The sequence below is a fragment of the Pleurodeles waltl genome, chromosome 5 (genome assembly GCF_031143425.1).
Source record: "Pleurodeles waltl isolate 20211129_DDA chromosome 5, aPleWal1.hap1.20221129, whole genome shotgun sequence".
Classification (NCBI taxonomy): Eukaryota; Metazoa; Chordata; class Amphibia; order Caudata; family Salamandridae; genus Pleurodeles; species Pleurodeles waltl.
The window spans coordinates 1,600,930,185-1,600,948,396 of NC_090444.1; the positions used below are offsets into that span (position 1 = coordinate 1,600,930,185).

An 18,212-nucleotide genomic window follows, 5' to 3' on the forward strand; every position below is an offset into this window, starting at 1 on the left:
TCCCAAGAGAGTCTTCATTTTCTAAGTGGAAGAACCTGGAAAGGCCATCTGTATTGGCATGGGCAGTCCCAGGTCTGTGTTCCACTATAAAGTCCATTCCCTGTAGGGAGATGGACCACCTCAACAGTTTTGGATTTTCACCTTTCATTTGCATCAGCCATCTGAGAGGTCTGTGGTCAGTTTGAACTAGGAAGTGAGTAGCAAAGAGGTATGGTCTCAACTTCTTCAGGGACCAAACCACAGCAAAGGCCTCCCTCTCAATGGCACTCCAACGCTGCTCCCTGGGGAGTAACCTCCTGCTAATGAAAGCAACAGGCTGGTCAAGGCCATCATCATTTGTTTGGGACAAAACTGCCCCTATCCCATGTTCAGAGGCATCTGTTTGCACAATTAATTGCTTGGAGTAATCTGGAGCTTTTAGAACTGGTGCTGTGCACATAGCTTGCTTCAGGGTGTCAAAGGCCTGTTGGCATTCTACAGTCCAGTTTACTTTCTTGGGCATTTTCTTGGAGGTGAGTTCTGTGAGGGCTGTCACAATGGATCCATATCCCTTCACAAACCTCCTATAGTACCCAGTCAAGCCAAGGAATGCCCTGACTTGAGTCTGGGTTTTTGGAGCTACCCAGTCCAGAATAGTCTGGATCTTGGGTTGGAGTGGCTGAACTTGGCCTCCACCTACAAGGTGTCCCAAGTAAACCACAGTTCCCTGCCCTATCTGGCATTTGGATGCCTTGATAGAGAGGCCTGCAGATTGCAGAGCCTTCAAAACCTTCTTCAGGTGGACCAGGTGATCCTGCCAGGTGGAGCTGAAGACAGCAATATCATCAAGATAAGCTGCACTACAGGATTCCAACCCAGCAAGGACTTGATTCACCAACCTTTGGAAGGTGGCAGGGGCATTCTTTAAACCAAAGGGCATAACAGTGAACTGATAATGCCCATCAGGTGTGGAGAATGCTGTCTTTTCTTTTGCTCCAGGGGCCATTTTGATTTGCCAGTACCCTGCTGTTAAGTCAAAGGTACTTAAGAATTTGGCAGCCCCTAATTTGTCTATTAGCTCATCAGCTCTAGGAATGGGATGGGCATCTGTCTTGGTGACAGAGTTGAGACCTCTGTAGTCCACACAAAACCTCATCTCTCTCTTTCCATCTTTGGTGTGAGGTTTGGGGACTAAGACCACTGGGCTAGCCCAGGGGCTGTCAGAGTGCTCTATTACTCCCAATTCCAGCATCTTGTGGACTTCCACCTTGATGCTTTCCTTAACTTGGTCAGACTGTCTAAATATTTTGTTTTTGACAGGCATGCTGTCTCCTGTGTCCACATCATGGGTACACAGGTGTGTCTGACCAGGGGTTAGGGAAAAGAGTTCAGCAAACTGCTGCAGGACCTTCCTACAGTCGGATTGCTGTTGGCTAGAGAGGGTGTCTGAATAGATCACTCCATCTACTGAGCCATCTTTAGGGTCTGATGAGAGGAGATCAGGGAGAGGCTCACTCTCAGCTTCCTGGTCCTCATCTGTTACCATCAACAGATTTACATCAGCCCTGTCATGGAAGAGCTTAAGGCGGTTCACATGGATCACCCTCTTGGGGCTCCTGCTAGTGCCCAGGTCTACCAAGTAGGTGACCTGACTCTTCCTCTCTAGTACTGGGTAAGGGCCACTCCATTTGTCCTGAAGTGCCCTGGGAGCCACAGGCTCCAGAACCCAGACTTTCTGCCCTGGTTGTAATTCAACCAGTGCAGCCTTTTGGTCATACCACAACTTCTGGAGTTGTTGGTTGGCCTCAAGGTTTTTACTTGCCTTTTCCATGTACTCTGCCATCCTTGAGCGAAGGCCAAGTACATAGTCCACTATGTCTTGTTTAGGCTCATGAAGAGGTCTCTCCCAGCCTTCTTTAACAAGAGCAAGTGGTCCCCTTACAGGGTGGCCAAACAGAAGTTCAAAGGGTGAGAATCCTACTCCCTTCTGAGGCACCTCTCTGTAAGCGAAAAGCAGACATGGCAGGAGGACATCCCATCTCCTTTTGAGTTTTTCTGGGAGCCCCATGATCATGCCCTTTAATGTCTTGTTGAATCTCTCAACAAGGCCATTAGTTTGTGGATGATATGGTGTAGTGAACTTATAAGTCACTCCACACTCATTCCACATGTGTTTTAGGTATGCTGACATGAAGTTGGTACCTCTGTCAGACACCACCTCCTTAGGGAAGCCCACTCTGGTAAAGATACCAATGAGGGCCTTGGCTACTGCAGGGGCAGTAGTTGACCTAAGGGGAATAGCTTCAGGATACCTAGTAGCATGATCCACTACTACTAGGATGTACATATTTCCTGAGGCTGTGGGAGGTTCTAGTGGACCAACTATGTCCACACCCACTCTTTCAAAGGGGACCCCCACCACTGGAAGTGGAATGAGGGGGGCCTTTGGGTGCCCACCTGTCTTGCCACTGGCTTGACAGGTGGGGCAGGAGAGGCAAAACTCCTTAACCTTCTGGGACATATTGGGCCAGTAGAAGTGGTTGACTAACCTCTCCCACGTCTTGGTTTGTCCCAAATGCCCAGCAAGGGGAATATCATGGGCTAAGGTCAGGATAAACTCTCTGAAACCCTGAGGCACTACCACTCTCCTAGTGGCACCAGGTTTGGGATCTCTTGCCTCAGTGTACAGGAGTCCATCTTCCCAATAGACCCTATGTGTTCCATTTTTCTTGCCTTTGGACTCTTCAGCAGCTTGCTGCCTAAGGCCTTCAAGAGAGGGACAGGTTTCTTGTCCCTTACACAACTCTTCCCTTGAGGGTCCCCCTGGACCTAAGAGCTCAACCTGATAAGGTTCCAGCTCCATAGGCTCAGTTCCCGCAGAGGGCAGAACTTCTTCCTGTGAAGAGAGGTTCTCTTTTTGGTGTTGTGTTGCAGCTGGTTTCCCAGCTGACTTTCCTTTTCTCTTGGTAGGCTGGGCCATTCTTCCAGAACCCAGCTCTACTTTTTCACCCTGTGCCTTGCACTGTGCCCTTGTCTTGACACACACCAGTTCAGGGATACCCAGCATGGCTGCATGGGTTTTCAGTTCTACCTCAGCCCATGCTGAGGACTCCAGGTCATTTCCAAGCAAACAGTCTACTGGGATATTTGAGGAGACCACCACCTGTTTCAGGCCATTGACCCCTCCCCACTCTAAAGTTACCATTGACATGGGATGTACTTTAGTTTGATTGTCAGCATTGGTGACTGGATAGGTTTGTCCAGTCAGGTATTGGCCAGGGGAAACCAGTTTCTCTGTCACCATGGTGACACTGGCACCTGTATCCCTCAGGCCCTCTACACTTGTCCCATTAATTAAGAGCTGCTGCCTGTATTTTTGCATGTTAGGGGGCCAGGCAGCCAGTGTGGCTAAATCCACCCCACCCTCAGAGACTAATGTAGCTTCAGTGTGACACCTGATTTGCTCTGGGCACACTGTTGATCCCACTTGGAGACTGGCCATTCCAGTTTTAGCTGGATGGGAGTTAGAAGTAGTATCTTTCTTGGGACAGGCCTTGTCTCCAGTTTGGTGTCCAGATTGACTACAGCTACGACACCAGGCCTTTTTGGAATCAAAGTTTTTACCCTTGTACCCAGAATTGTTTTGTGAAGAGGCTCTGGCCCACCCTCCTGTGCAGGTTTTTGGGGGCCTGTAGAAGACTCTTTACTGTTTTTGTTTTTGGCTGTCTCACCACCTTTTCCCTGGGGAGGTTTTGTGACCCCTTTCTTTTGGTCACCCCCTGTGGAAGTTTTGGACACCCTAGTCTTGACCCAATGGTCCGCCTTCTTTCCCAATTCTTGGGGAGAAATTGGTCCTAGGTCCACCAGATGCTGATGCAGTTTATCATTGAAACAATTACTTAACCGGTGTTCTTTCACAAATAAATTGTACAGCCCATCATAATTACTTACACCACTGCCTTGAATCCAACCATCTAGTGTTTTTACTGAGTAGTCTACAAAGTCAACCCAGGTCTGGCTCGAGGATTTTTGAGCCCCCCTGAATCTAATCCTATACTCCTCAGTGGAGAATCCAAAGCCCTCAATCAGGGTACCCTTCATGAGGTCATAAGATTCAGCATCTTTTCCAGAGAGTGTGAGGAGTCTATCCCTACACTTTCCTGTGAACATTTCCCAAAGGTGAGCACCCCAGTGAGATTTGTTCACTTTTCTGGTTACACAAGCCCTCTCAAAAGCTGTGAACCATTTGGTGATGTCATCACCATCTTCATATTTTGTTACAATCCCTTTGGGGATTTTCAACATGTCAGGAGAATCTCTGACCCTATTTATGTTGCTGCCACCATTGATGGGTCCTAGGCCCATCTCTTGTCTTTCCCTTTCTATGGCCAGGATCTGTCTTTCCAAAGCCAATCTTTTGGCCATCCTGGCTAACTGGATGTCCTCTTCACTGGAGTTATCCTCAGTGATTTCAGAGAAGTTGGTCCCTCCTGTGAGGGAACCAGCATCTCTGACTAGTATTTGTGGAGTCAGGGCTTGAGAGGCCCAGTCTTCCCTAGATAGGACTGGTAGGGGGGAATCTTCCTCCAATTCACTATCTTCATCCTCTGTGTTGCCATCCACAGAGGGGTTGGCTCTTTCATACTCTGCCAACAGCTCCTGGAGCTGTTGTTTGGTAGGTCTGGAGCCCATTGTTATTTTCTTTATTTTACAGAGTGACCTTAGCTCTCTCATCTGTAGATGGAGGTAAGGTGTGGTGTCGAGTTCCACCACATTCACATCTGTGCTAGACATTATGCTTCTAAAAGTTGGAATACTTTTTAAGAATCTAAAACTAGTTCTAGAATCTAATTCAAACTTTTAACAAACTTTTAAACTCTAAAAAGAAATGCTAACAGGGACTAACACAAGGCCCTAGCAGGACTTTAAAGAATTTAGAAAAGTTTCAAATTGCAAAAATCAATTTCTAATGACAATTTTTGGAATTTGTCGTGTGATCAGGTATTGGCTGAGTAGTCCAGCAAATGCAAAGTCTTGTACCCCACCGCTGATCCACCAATGTAGGAAGTTGGCTCTGTATGTGCTATTTCAAAGTAAGGAATAGCATGCACAGAGTCCAAGGGTTCCCCTTAGAGGTAAAATAGTGGTAAAAAGAGATAATACTAATGCTCTATTTTGTGGTAGTGTGGTCGAGCAGTAGGCTTATCCAAGGAGTAGTGTTAAGCATTTGTTGTACATACACATAGACAATAAATGAGGTACACACACTCAGAGACAAATCCAGCCAATAGGTTTTGTTATAGAAAAATATATTTTCTTAGTTTATTTTAAGAACCACAGGTTCAAATTTTACATGTAATATCTCATTTGAAAGGTATTGCAGGTAAGTACTCTAGGAACTTTGAATCATTACTTTAGCATGTATACTTTTTACATAAAACACAATAAGCTGTTTTAAAAGTGGACACAGTGCAATTTTCACAGTTCCTGGGGGAGGTAAGTTTTTGTTAGTTTTGTCAGGTAAGTAAATCACTTACAAGTCTCAGGTTTGGGTCCAAGGTAGCCCACCGTTGGGGGTTCAGAGCAACCCCAAAGTTATCACACCAGCACCTCAGGGCCGGTCAGGTGCAAAGGTCAAAGAGGTACCCAAAACACATAGGCTTCAATGGAGAGAAGGGGGTGCCCTGGTTCCAGTCTGCCAGCAGGTAAGTACCCACGTCTTCGGAGGGCAGACCAGGGGGGTTTTGTAGGGCACCGGGGGACACACAAGTCAGCACAGAAAGTACACCCTCAGCAGCGCGGGGGCGGCCGGGTGCAGTGTGCAAACACGCGTCGGGTTCACAATGGTTTTCAATGAGAGATCAAGGGATCTCTTCAGCGTTGCAGGCAGGCAAGGGGGGGGCTCCTCGGGGTAGCCACCACCCGGGCAAGGGAGAGGGCTTCCTGGGGGTCACTCATGCACCGAAGTTCCGTTCCTTTAGGTGCTGGGGGCTGCGGGTGCAGGGTCTTTTCCAGCCGTCGGGAAATGGAGTTCAGACAGTCGCGGTCAGGGGGAGCCTGGAGATTCCCTCTGCAGGCGTCGCTGTGGGGGCTCAGGAGGGACAACTTTGGTTACTCACAGTCGTAGAGTCGCCGGAGGGTCCTCCCTGAGTTGTTTGTTCTCCACCAGTCGAATCGGGGTCACCGGGTGCAGTGTTGCAAGTCTCACGCTTCTTGCGGGGAGTTGCAGGGGTCTTTAAATCTGCTCCTTGTAACAAAGTTGCAGTTCTTTTGGGGCAGTGCCGCTGTCCTCGGGAGTTTCTAGTCTTTCTTGAAGCAGGGCAGTCCTCAGAGGATTCAGATGTCGCTGGTCCCTTGGAAAGCGTCGCTGGAGCAAGTTTCTTTTGGAAGGCAGGAGACAGGCCGGTAGGACTGGGGCCAAAGCAGTTGGTGTCTTCTGGTCTTCCTCTGCATGGGTTTTTCAGCTCAGCAGTCTTCTTCTTCAGGTAAGTTGCAGGAATCTAAATCTTAGGTTCAGGGGAGCCCTTAAATACTAAATTTAAGGGCGTGTTTAGGTCTGGGGGGTTAGTAGCCAATGGCTACTAGCCCTGAGGGTGGGTACACCCTCTTTGTGCCTCCTCCCAAGGGGAGGGGGTCACATCCCTAATCCTATTGGGGGAATCCTCCATCTGCAAGATGGAGGATTTCTAAAAGTTAGAGTCACTTCAGCTCAGGACACCTTAGGGGCTGTCCTGACTGGTCAGTGACTCCTCCTTGTTGTTTTCTTTATTTCCTCCAGCCTTGCCGCCAAAAGTGGGGGCCGTGGCCGGAGGGGGCGGGCAACTCCACTAAGCTGGAGTGTCCTGTGGTGCTGTGACAAAGGGGTGAGCCTTTGAGGCTCACCGCCAGGTGTTACAGCTCCTGCCTGGGGGAGGTGTTAGCATCTCCACCCAGTGCAGGCTTTGTTACTGGCCTCAGAGTGACAAAGGCACTCTCCCCATGGGGCCAGCAACATGTCTCTAGTGTGGCAGGCTGCTGGAACCAGTCAGCCTACACAGATAGTCGGTTAGGTTTCAGGGAGCACCTCTAAGGTGCCCTCTGGGGTGTATTTTACAATAAAATGTACACTGGCATCAGTGTGCATTTATTGTGCTGAGAAGTTTGATACCAAACTTCCCAGTTTTCAGTGTAGCCATTATGGTGCTGTGGAGTTCGTGTTTGACAGACTCCCAGACCATATACTCTTATGGCTACCCTGCACTTACAATGTCTAAGGTTTGTTTTAGACACTGTAGGGGCACAGTGCTCATGCACTGGTGCCCTCACCTATAGTATAGTGCACCCTGCCTTAGGGCTGTAAGGCCTGCTAGAGGGGTGTCTTACCTATACTGCATAGGCAGTGAGAGGCTGGCATGGCACCCTGAGGGGAGTGCCATGTCGACTTACTCATTTTGTTCTCACTAGCACACACAAGCTGGTAAGCAGTGTGTCTGTGCTGAGTGAGGGGTCTCTAGGGTGGCATAAGGCATGCTGCAGCCCTTAGAGACCTTCCTTGGCATCAGGGCCCTTGGTACCAGAGGTACCAGTTACAAGGGACTTATCTGGATGCCAGGGTGTGCCAATTGTGGAATCAAAAGTACAGGTTAGGGAAAGAACACTGGTGCTGGGGCCTGGTTAGCAGGCCTCAGCACACTTTCAATTCAAAACATAGCATCAGCAAAGGCAAAAAGTCAGGGGGTAACCATGCCAAGGAGGCATTTCCTTACAGACGTGTTCAGATCAGAGTCGAACACCAACACAGACAGAGGCCCTTCCTTTGGCATCAACATCAAAGACGAAGGGACCAGTGCATATTTTGGTGTTAGAGCAGAAGTCAGCACCAAAGAAGGTGTGGAACCCCAAGCAGGTCCTATACGCACAGTTGTCGCTGATAACGAGTGATTTGCTGGCAGTAACCTAATTGGAGGCCCCTGTGGATCACAGGGGTAAGAAGGCACACCAGAGGAACCAGATGAGTACCAAAGATGTGTAGCATGGCTTCTCTAAAGGCCTCAACTTGTTGCCCCATTGCTGGTGACCTAGGGAACTCTGGGTGCATCTGGACCTATAGTTGAATTGGAACCTCAGTAGATCGGGAGTGAAGCCTAATGCCACGCTGATGCCCTTTCAACTTTGCTGGAGACGGAAAGAGGTGAGATGGGGATGAGTACCGCTTTCCTTTCTTGTGTTTCCACTTTGACCATGATTTAGACTTACCCAAAGACTTTGCCTCCAACAAAGACATGTCACAGTAATGACCTCAGTAGCTTGTCTGCACTCTCACCTTCAAACATGACCAGGACTTGCACAATTTCTTATCGGTGTTTGGTGACCAAAAGCTTTGATTCATGTTCCTGGATCACCTTTGGATTGATGAGGGCACATTCTTTGCATGGGGGCGGGGGGTTGCTTCTTAGCCAAAGCATAGCACATTGTGATGCAAAGTAGTACCTATCATGAGATGGTATGCTTTTGCATCGCCTTCCCTTTCCTTGCACCCACATATCAAACAAAGAGTTGATCATACACCAGGAAATCTTTTGTACGATTGAGGTAGAACACCATCTCTCTTTTTGGATGTAGATGGTAGAGTTTCTCTTCATGAGAAGGAGATGGGAGTGCGTCAAAAGTAGGCAAAGTGATGGATTGGCCTACATGAAAAGGTGTGACTACTTTGAGAAGAAAGGAGGTCCTTGTATCGAGCACCACTTTGTCAGGGAAAACAGACAAAAATGGGGGCTTTGTAGAAAGAGCTTGAGGATCACACTCACTCTGCATGCAGAGGTGATGGCAACAAGAAATGAAGTTTTAAGAGTAAGGAGCCGCAAAGGACAATTGTGTAACGGCTCAAAGGGAGCACACATCAAATTACTAAGAACAAGATTGAGGACTCACTGAGGCATGATAAACGGAGTGGGAGGAAACAAATGGGTGACGCCCATAAGGAATCTACCCACAATAGGAGACTTAAAAAGAGAAGGCTAGTCTGGCAATCTAAGAAAGGCTGAGATAGCTGATAAGTAACCTTTAAGAGTGCCCAAAGCAGAGCTCTGCTGGGCTAGAGAGAGGATGAACAAAAGACCCTCAGAGAGAGGAGCAGAGAGGGGATCAACAGACTTGTTGGTACATCATGCCACAAATTTATGCCAACAACAGGCGTATATCGTTTTGGTGAAGGGACGCCTAGCTGCTAGGATAACATCAAAGACTTCAGGCGGAAGGTCAAAAGCTGTCAACTGCCGCCACTCAATCTCCACGCATGAAGGCGAAGAATAGACAGGTTCGGGTATAAGACCTCCCCTATTGCTGCCCGAAGAGGCTGTCTGACTGCAGGATCTGTGGCCATGCTCAATAGCTCTGAATACCATACTCTCCATGCCCACTCTGGAGACACAGGGATTATTTGGGCCCGGTCGTTCTTGATCTTCTTCAGAACTCTGGACAGAAGTGGTATAGGCGGGAAGGCGTAAAGGAGGCCTGAGGTCCACTTGAGATGAAAAGCGTCGCAGATCCAGTGGGCAGACAGGAAGGGGATATGGAAATAAGCGCCCTGCAAGTCCAACGCTACCATCCAGTCTCCTGGGTCCAAGGCAGACAAGACCTGAGCAAGAGTGAGCATTTTGAACTTCTCCTTCTTGAGGAAGAGATGGAGGGCCCGAAGGTCTAGGATAGGACGTAAACTCTTTTCCTTTTTGTGCACCAGAAAGTAGCAGGAATAACAACCACAACCTACTTCTGGAGCAGGGACTGTCTCTATGACTACCTTGGCCAAGAGAGCCGCGACTTCCTCATGGAGAAGTGCCAGATGATCCTCCGGTAAACGGCTGTAGGATGGAGGCATGGCTGGTGGGGCAGTCTTGAAGGTGGGGCAGTAGCCCCTTTGGACGATCTGCAAAACCCACCTGTCCGTAGTGATGGATTCCCAGTGGGACAGGTGATGGCGAATCCTGCCGCCAACTGGTTTGAGATTGGGGTACGGACTAGGAAGGTATGGAGGCTGTAGCAGGGGTGGGGTGGACTGAGCAGACCTCTGGTTCTTTGTCCCACGAGCCTGTGGGATTCTGCATCCCCAGCCATGCAGGGGGGCTGAGTAGCGTTGGTGGCACAGTGGCTGGGAAAGGGACATGACAGGGAGTCCCCTCCATGGCCACGAAAGGGTACGAAAGGTGGACTGTTGGGGACGAAGGGCAGCAGAAAGGCCAAGGGACCGAGCCGTAGCCCGGGACTCCTTGAACCTCTCAAGTGCCAAGTCCGCCTTGTCTCCAAAGAGACGGGTGCCATCAAAGGGCATGTCTATAAGTGTCTGTTGGACATTCCCCGAAAACCAGATGTTTTGAACCAGGCGTGGCGCCTCAAGGCCACAGTTGACACAATCGATCTACCTAGATAGTGAGTTGTGTTCAGCCCACATCGAGTAGTGAACTTCACTGCGTCTCACCCATCAGCAACGGCTTGGGGGATGATAGCCCGGGCCTCCTCTGGGATCTTCAGGAGATCTTGCATGACCCAGAAAGAGTGGGTATAGCGGCCCAAAAGGCATGTGGTATTCACTGACCGCAGTGCCAGACTGGAGGAAGAAAACAGCTTCTTACCAATTTGGTCCAGTCTCTTTGATTCCCTATCTGGGAGAGTGGAAGGGAATGCGCCAGATGATGAGGATGCCTGGATAACAAGGCTCTCAGGCGTGGGGTGTTGGGACAGGAATTTAGGGTCGTTTGGGACTGGCAGATAGCGGTGAGCAATTGTCCTATTCACAGGAGCCCCTGTGCTGGGTCTGGACCAAGTACCCAGAAGGACATCAGTGAGGACTTCATTGAAGGGGAGGAGGGGCTCCAAAGCAGAAGCCCTAGGCTGAAGCACCTCTGACCGCTACAGTGGGCAGCTCGAGGCCAAGGACCTCAGCCACCCTACCGAACACTACAGAGTAGGAGGATCCCTCCGCCGTAACTACGGTAGGAGGAGAAGGCATACCAGTATCTTTAGAAGTATCCAGACCATTGGCCTCACCCAATTCCTTTGCCTAGTCTATGTTAGAGTCATCCAGCTGGTATTCATAAGGGTCTAGCTAGCCCTCCAATCCTTCCTAATATTTGTACCCAAAGGAAAAAGGGGCAGAATCTGGCCTGGGGTGAGTAGGCCCCATCGAAGTTGGAAGTGGCATTGAATGATGCCGTTCCAGATCCAGGTCGTCCGGGATCAGGATTGGGTCAACATCGATCGTAGGCACAACCGACGTTGGGAGTGTCGACGACCTAGGCGGCACCGGGGAAAGTTGTGATGATACGACCGGTGTTGGCACGGATCCGGTAGCAGATCCGGAGGGGCCCTCAGAGGCGGAGGCTGAAGCCACCAGCACAGAACATGAATGGGTCCCATGCGAACTCCCAGGCCCCAAAGGTGCTGCAGAGGAGTTGGACTGCCCAAATATGAGGCGCGTGGCCTCATAAAATTCTTTTAATTGGGCAGCTCCGGGTCCCGGAAACTCAGAGAGGTGTGGAGCGGACCCAGAAATAGGCTCCGCGAACATAGGCCTGGAACGTTGATACTCCTCCCACGTTGCAACAATCGAGCGGCGCAGTGAAGTCAAAGAATGCCTAGCCTTCTTGAACTTCTTTTTCTTACTCGAGTGACCCGATGACTTTGAGGACTACGAGTGGTGGTGACTCCACGAATGGTCTTGAGACCTTCCTCTCAAGCGAGACAGGGTCGATGCACAGTCGAGCGCCGAGTCATCATGAGCTTTAGAGGCTGCTCCCTCAAAGCCTTTGGGTGCATGGCCCGGAACTTGGAGCACAACTTCGGGTCGTAGTTGCGCTCCAAACACCACAAACAGACCCGATGTGGATCCATCACTAACATCATGCGTGACAGACCTTGCAAGGTTTGAAACCGGACTTCGCAGACATCCTCGGCGCACCAAAACTCATAAAAAAAACTCGACGAAAGTATTGAATTCGGTCAAAAAACAAGCAGGGTAGCTCTCTCCGGATCAGCGTGTGGTGTGGAAAGAAAAAAACTGACATCACTATGCCAAGGCAGCGCCTATATATGACCCCAACGTCATCACAGTGACCACGACACCAAGAATGGACATGGAGTCGACCAACGCCACCTGACGGCGCGCAAGGGTACTGCTTGAAGAAAAATCTCTGGATCCAGTCTGACGTCTGGGGAAATTCTAAGGTAAGAAATCTGCAACTAAAAGTCTCTATTAGATGCTAGGTTTAACTCTAAATCTAATGCTATCCCTGTGCCTAACCCTAGCTCTGACTCTGCCGAACCCTAAAATTAAGCCTAGCTTGGTACCCTGATTTAATACAACTTTGTGAGAAACAAAAAAGAATGAACATGTTTTTCAAATTAAATATTCCAAAATTTTTAACTTTCATTTTTTTGCCTTTATATTTTAGACTTTTCTGTTTCATCTATGATCGCTTATCATCTATTCACATTACTACTTATGATTTGGTTCAGTTCTGTTTTCATCCATTCGTGAACAGTCATACAACAAGTATTAAATCATTTTGGTTAACGTACTAGAAGACACATTTGTAGGAAGCTTCTGTAACCGTACGATTATGGAAAAATTATACAAAGACAGTAGTGAAAATAAAATTTTAAGGATATAGTTGAAGTAAGTTAAAACGTTTTACAACTGTTAACCAGCATTTCAGTTTTCACTTACCTTCTTCAATGTGAAAGTCAACTGTTTGCTGCCTACTGCGGTGTCAGAAACATTCAGCGTTCCAAGCTTTTCTTCAACTTTCAAACGATCTTCAAGGGTTTTTCTGGAATCAATACATTTTCATATTATCTACTGAGCAACGCACGCTTGCTTTGCAAACAACTATTACAAAAGTGACTACACTGGGCTTCTGTGCAGTAATTTTTCATGTGGTAAAACCTATATAGTTGGGTGCATTACCACACTGCAAAATTACTGACACATCCTGAGATAAGGAGGTCTGAATGAGACATAACATGTGGTATTGGACTTTGCACATCAAACTACAGCCTTTTTGGCCTCTCTTTGACCTGCTTGCCACGTGTACATATCGTCAGGTTTGTCCTGGTGAAATCTCAACAGGGAAATTCTGGACTGTAGTAAATTTCCACTATTGGTAACCCCAGACTCAGGGATTACCTATGCACTCTTAATGGGGCCCTAAGATGTTATTCAATACTTCTTCCACCAGTGGACACAGTTTAAATCATAAGCATAAAAAAATGCCTAGAAATAAACAATGATTATAATCAATTTGTAGCCGTACACAAGTGGCTATATTACATCAACTTTGAGCTGATGCAACAAACAGTATGAGTGTGTGAAATCTCTGAAGCAGAGGTAATTATGAATCTCATTTCACTCATCCGATTCAACGATGAAATCCAGAGAAGACCTACAATCTCCTATGGCCCAAAAGGAAAATGCCTGGAAAACAAGAGTACAGATGTTTCAATAACGAAGAGCAGGCCCAAAGCCAGCAGCAGCCACGCTGGACACACAATGGCAGACTAAAAGTTCTACAATTGAACTGGAACAACTAAAGTCCTCAAGTTGGCCATTTTAAATACCATAAAAAAGGTGAAAGCCTCAACAGATAATCATAACTTATCTGGAACAAAAGAGATTTCACTCCTTGCTCATGTCCATTAAAACACGTCCACCTCTAGAATATCCCACCTACTCAAGGTCCAGTGCAACACAATATTATGGATTTCCCACTTGTAAAACCAGAGAGCTTTTGCTTAAGGGCATTCTGGAAAAGTGACGAGTGCTCACGGAACCTAATGACCTTCCAAAGCCTTGGCAAATGAGAAAAGTTGCAATTTAGACACTGACTGTAAATAAGTGGTATGTTTGAAAGTGTGGTCAGAGTACAATAAAACATAACTTATAAAAGACAATAGGACTTGGGGTATAGCTGGAGTCTAAACATGGAGCCCAGTGCCTAGGAATGGGAAGAAAATGGCCATATTCTGCTAACTGTTTTGCACTGTCGATTTGAACATGTGTATATTCATCTCTTTGAACCTTGAGAACCTTCTCCAATTTGAACTGATTGTTCCATCTAAAAAGCAATACAGATAAAACAATCAACATAAGATAATTGTTTAAAATGCGAACGATCAGTCAAAGTTAATAAAATCAAGCAGTGTTAAGAAAGTTAAGCAAATCAGGAAGCTAGGAACGGCCAGGTCTGAGTGTGATCCACATTGAAACAATATAGGAGGCAACCGTCATGAAGCGGATGTCTGAATCCATCTAGTAGCATAGTACCTTAGCCTCCCTGCAAAGTCTCGCGATATGCTTCTTAAATAGTGGGCAGAGGTGCTGCCTCCTCGTTTATAGTATTTAGGTGCACAGGAGAATAAAGTGCAACAAAGTTCCCTGGCCCCCATTATGCAGTCACAGAGGCCTAGGTGGTTTTGCTGCTGGACCAGTTTTTGTGAATGCTAGGAGTGAAAGCACTCCAAGAGAAAGAAGACTGACTCTATACAGGTTCTATAGTGTATAGGCCCAACTCAGCCCTTAGTGGTTCCATCTGCGTAACAATCACTTCAACTGTAGCGCCCTCTGGCATACGGGGTCACTAAAACGAGGTGGTATGGGCGTGCTGCTCCCTGCATGGCACTCAATGCAAGGCTCAGTCCACAGCGGCCCTATCCTGGCAGACAAGGTGTAATCAAATCACTCCTGGATACGGGCAACAAACCGATTGGTACACAGCAGTCTCCTCACAAAGGGAGTCCTCTCGGTAGGGCTCCCCACTGGATCTCACTCCCTACAACCCTCTTCTATTCCTCACAAGTCACACTGGTCTTGGTAAGCAGACAGGTGCTTCAAGGCAGACAGTCTTAGTTTTCCTAGGTGATGTCCCCGCACCCAGCAGAGAGACTAGCGGGCCTTGGCCCCCAGTCCTGGTCACAGGCAGAAGTCTTGCAGAGCTTTCCCTTCTTACACAGATCACAATCAAATGTGATTGAGGGTCTGGGTCTCTGAAGTTTTATGCTGGGGTTCTGCTTCTTTTGAAGTGTACACGTTTCTCTCTCCTCTTCCTCTTGAAAGACTGTCTGACACAACAGGAGAGACTCCAAAGCCAATAGTCCCACAACACAGGCCATAAGGGTGACTAAAGTTCACATCCGGTTGTCTGACACATTGATATGTGCATCAAAAGGTTAATCCCAGCCTCCCAGACCCGCTCTTTGTGATTCCCCTATCAGGCCCATCTCCTTCCTGGGATGTGTTCATGCCCCCTCCTTATGATCTATCACTCAATCAAAGGGCACCCTTTTGAAGTTTACAGGGGGAGTCTCTCTCCCCTTACACCAGTGTGTCCCACCCAGCTCACAGATATGCAGCAATCCACAAATCTGTCTTGGGGATTCCTCTTCTTCTCATGTCTTCACAAGGAAGACTGGGGCTTCCCAAAAAGGAACCCAGGGCCCTCCATGTAATGTACCATAGAAGGCACACTTGAACTAATTGTACATAAATGGCACACATACTGTCCAGTACCGACACCTCCGTGTATTGCACCTCAGGTGCACATACATCCAGCACACACAGTAACCTCCGTGCACGTTGCTTAGTACTGTATCCTTTCTGTATGGTACCAAGCTGTGCTATTCACAAACACACACTGCAAGCACACACACACACACACACACACACACACACACACACACACAGACACACACTATGTGCATGCCTCACAGCACTTCACCTTTCATGTTTTGTACTTCTTGCAAGCACACATACACCCATCACATGCTTTCAAACTGCACGCACTGCACAGCACTACTTTTCTCATGGAATGTACTCCTCACAGGCATACACACTCTCAGTACAAGCACTAACCATGCTTGTGCTGCACAGCAGTGCTCTATTCCTGTACTGTAGCCTTCCCAGGCATGCATACATCCAATGCAGTCACCAATCCTGCTCAGCACTCTACTGAGTGCTGAGCAGGATTGGTCAGCACTCAGCACGCTACTGAGTGTAGGCCAATGGTAGGTTAAGCACACAGCAGCTGAACTTTTATGACGGTAAGCCTGTAGGCCTCCCTCCAGTGAAAATCACAAAGTACACTGTTCCAGAAATGAAAATGTTGAAAAAGACACAGGGCTATAGATGGTCAGGAGCTAGGAGAGCCCTCACACACCCAATAGGATGTCAAGCTTCATCACTGGGCAAGCTCCTCGTCAGACCGGCGCTGCAATGTCTGACGGGCCACCCCTTGTAAAGGTGGCAGTTCTTAACCGAAGATCTTCTACCAAGAATGGTCAGATCTATGATGAACACAGACTATAGGTGTATGTAGGAGAGAGAAAAAAGAAAAGAGTAAAATTGGCTCAGAACCATCACCTCTATTTTGTAAATAATGTGCACGTTCGAAAAGTTGCCCTCGGGGAGTGATCACCATGTGTACTAAAACGACTAAAATGTGAAAAATAATGAATATATACAAGAACAATTTAGCAGTATGTCGTAATGAGATGCATAACCTCTATTTTGTATTATTAAATTAGCTGAACTAGAGGCCTAGTTTCACTGGGCCTTGCACACTCTGAACACGGAGAAATCAAACGCCTTGCAAGGGACTGGTAACTGGGGCCAGCAACCTTGAACCGCTCAAAGTTCAAGCTACTTAGCTAGAACATTCTGCAATGTACCGGAGGAAAGGAGATGATGAAGACAACTGGATACAATTATGTGCAGCGCAAGCTAAATGTACTTTCCCAGGACTTGAACAATAGAGGCACTGACTGGAGAGCCATATGCACCAATTTTGATGCCAGAAGAGCCGGATGATGAGGCCATCGCATTAAGAACCGGTCAGCCCTTTGTGATTTGAACCGTATGAAAATTAGGAGATTTGGTAAACAAAAACTATAGGTTAAAGTCATATCTGCTGACCGACTGACCAATTAGCAATTAGTGGGATGGACTGGGAGACCCTAATAAAAAGTCATGAAAAGGGGCTAAGAATTCAGAATTTAGGAAAATTCGGAGGAGAAATTGATGAAGTCAGGAGACGCTGTCTGAGGTGCCGATATTGGGTTCATACTCTGTGAGTCTGATTCGCAGCTGACTAATTGATGACCTGAAGACGAAGACTGACTTGTCGCTGATCTATCCTGGATAGGTAGCTATAAAAATGTGACTGATGAGTTTGTGCCTTTTCTTCTAGGTACCAACTGCGCTGTTTTATAGAGATTCTCACTTAGGTAGAATTTTTCTAAATTGATGTTTTTCTCTAAATTTGCTTTCGCAGGAAGACCCCCATACTAATGCTTGGTTAGGTAGGCTGTTAAGGTTGACGTTGACAGTGACAAATGACTGACAAACTTAATTGCTGAATTACATTATTAGTGCTGGTATTCATAGCCGATCGTATTGCATTGTTGCATGTTTTCTTGAAGGATTAATGTATTTCTATTAATGAATAAATAAAAGGTAAATTTGAATAAAGATTGAACTAACAGATGAATAAGAATTGTAATCAATACGGAATAAAAAGTGTTAAACTCTTTCTTGAGTAGTGGTTATTCTTGGTAAGTATGGTTTAACGTTGTTTTTCATAAAATGTTTCTTGATTATTGATGTTAGCTACTGTTTCAGTAGTCACTGCATGACTAGGATACTCCTTGAGATTCAAAAGGTTCATCGACCTATACGCGTCCCCTTGTAAGTTTACTTACTAAGGACCAGGCGCGCTAGCAGTTTTTGGTAGCAGCTTGATGGTTAGTTTCCTTGGGGAACTGATTATGTGGTGATTATTGGTTATGGTAGTAGTTTAAGTTAGGGTTAGTTGTTCGTATATTTATGAGGTTTGAATTTTGTTTTTCTGAAATGGCAATGGTAGCAAGGATGATGTCCCCTTAAGCCCAGAAATGACTTTCCCAGATCCTGGATCCTGCTGGTAAAGTTGGGTATGTTCTTGGCGTGTTTTGTGATAGTTCGAAAGTGGTAGGTTGCGCTTGCACAAGCTTAAGCAAACCACAGATGAATTGTGATGTATGTGAGGTAAAGTAGGGAGTCTGCATACTCCAGTTAAGGTTAGTAGGGGTGTGCGTACTCCACAGTATGAGAGTAGGGAAGTCGTTGAACTTCACATGTGAGTGGCGCTTTGTGCTAAAAAATGATCCACGTGGTTGTTGGTGATGTACGGACTCTGCGTGGTCTAAGACTCCGGAGTATATTGAGA

At 47.2% G+C, this 18,212-nt stretch overlaps 1 protein-coding gene across 1 annotated transcript in view; it reads right to left on the reverse strand.

Annotated features, from left to right (window-relative positions):
• The window catches only part of NOL10 (nucleolar protein 10), a 644,646-nt gene that overhangs the window by 47,803 nt on the left and 578,631 nt on the right, over positions 1-18,212 (reverse strand). Inside the window, exon 20 of the mRNA XM_069235931.1 lies at positions 12,683-12,785. Coding sequence (XP_069092032.1) covers positions 12,683-12,785 — 103 coding nt within the window. The remainder of the gene's footprint in view (positions 1-12,682; positions 12,786-18,212) is intronic.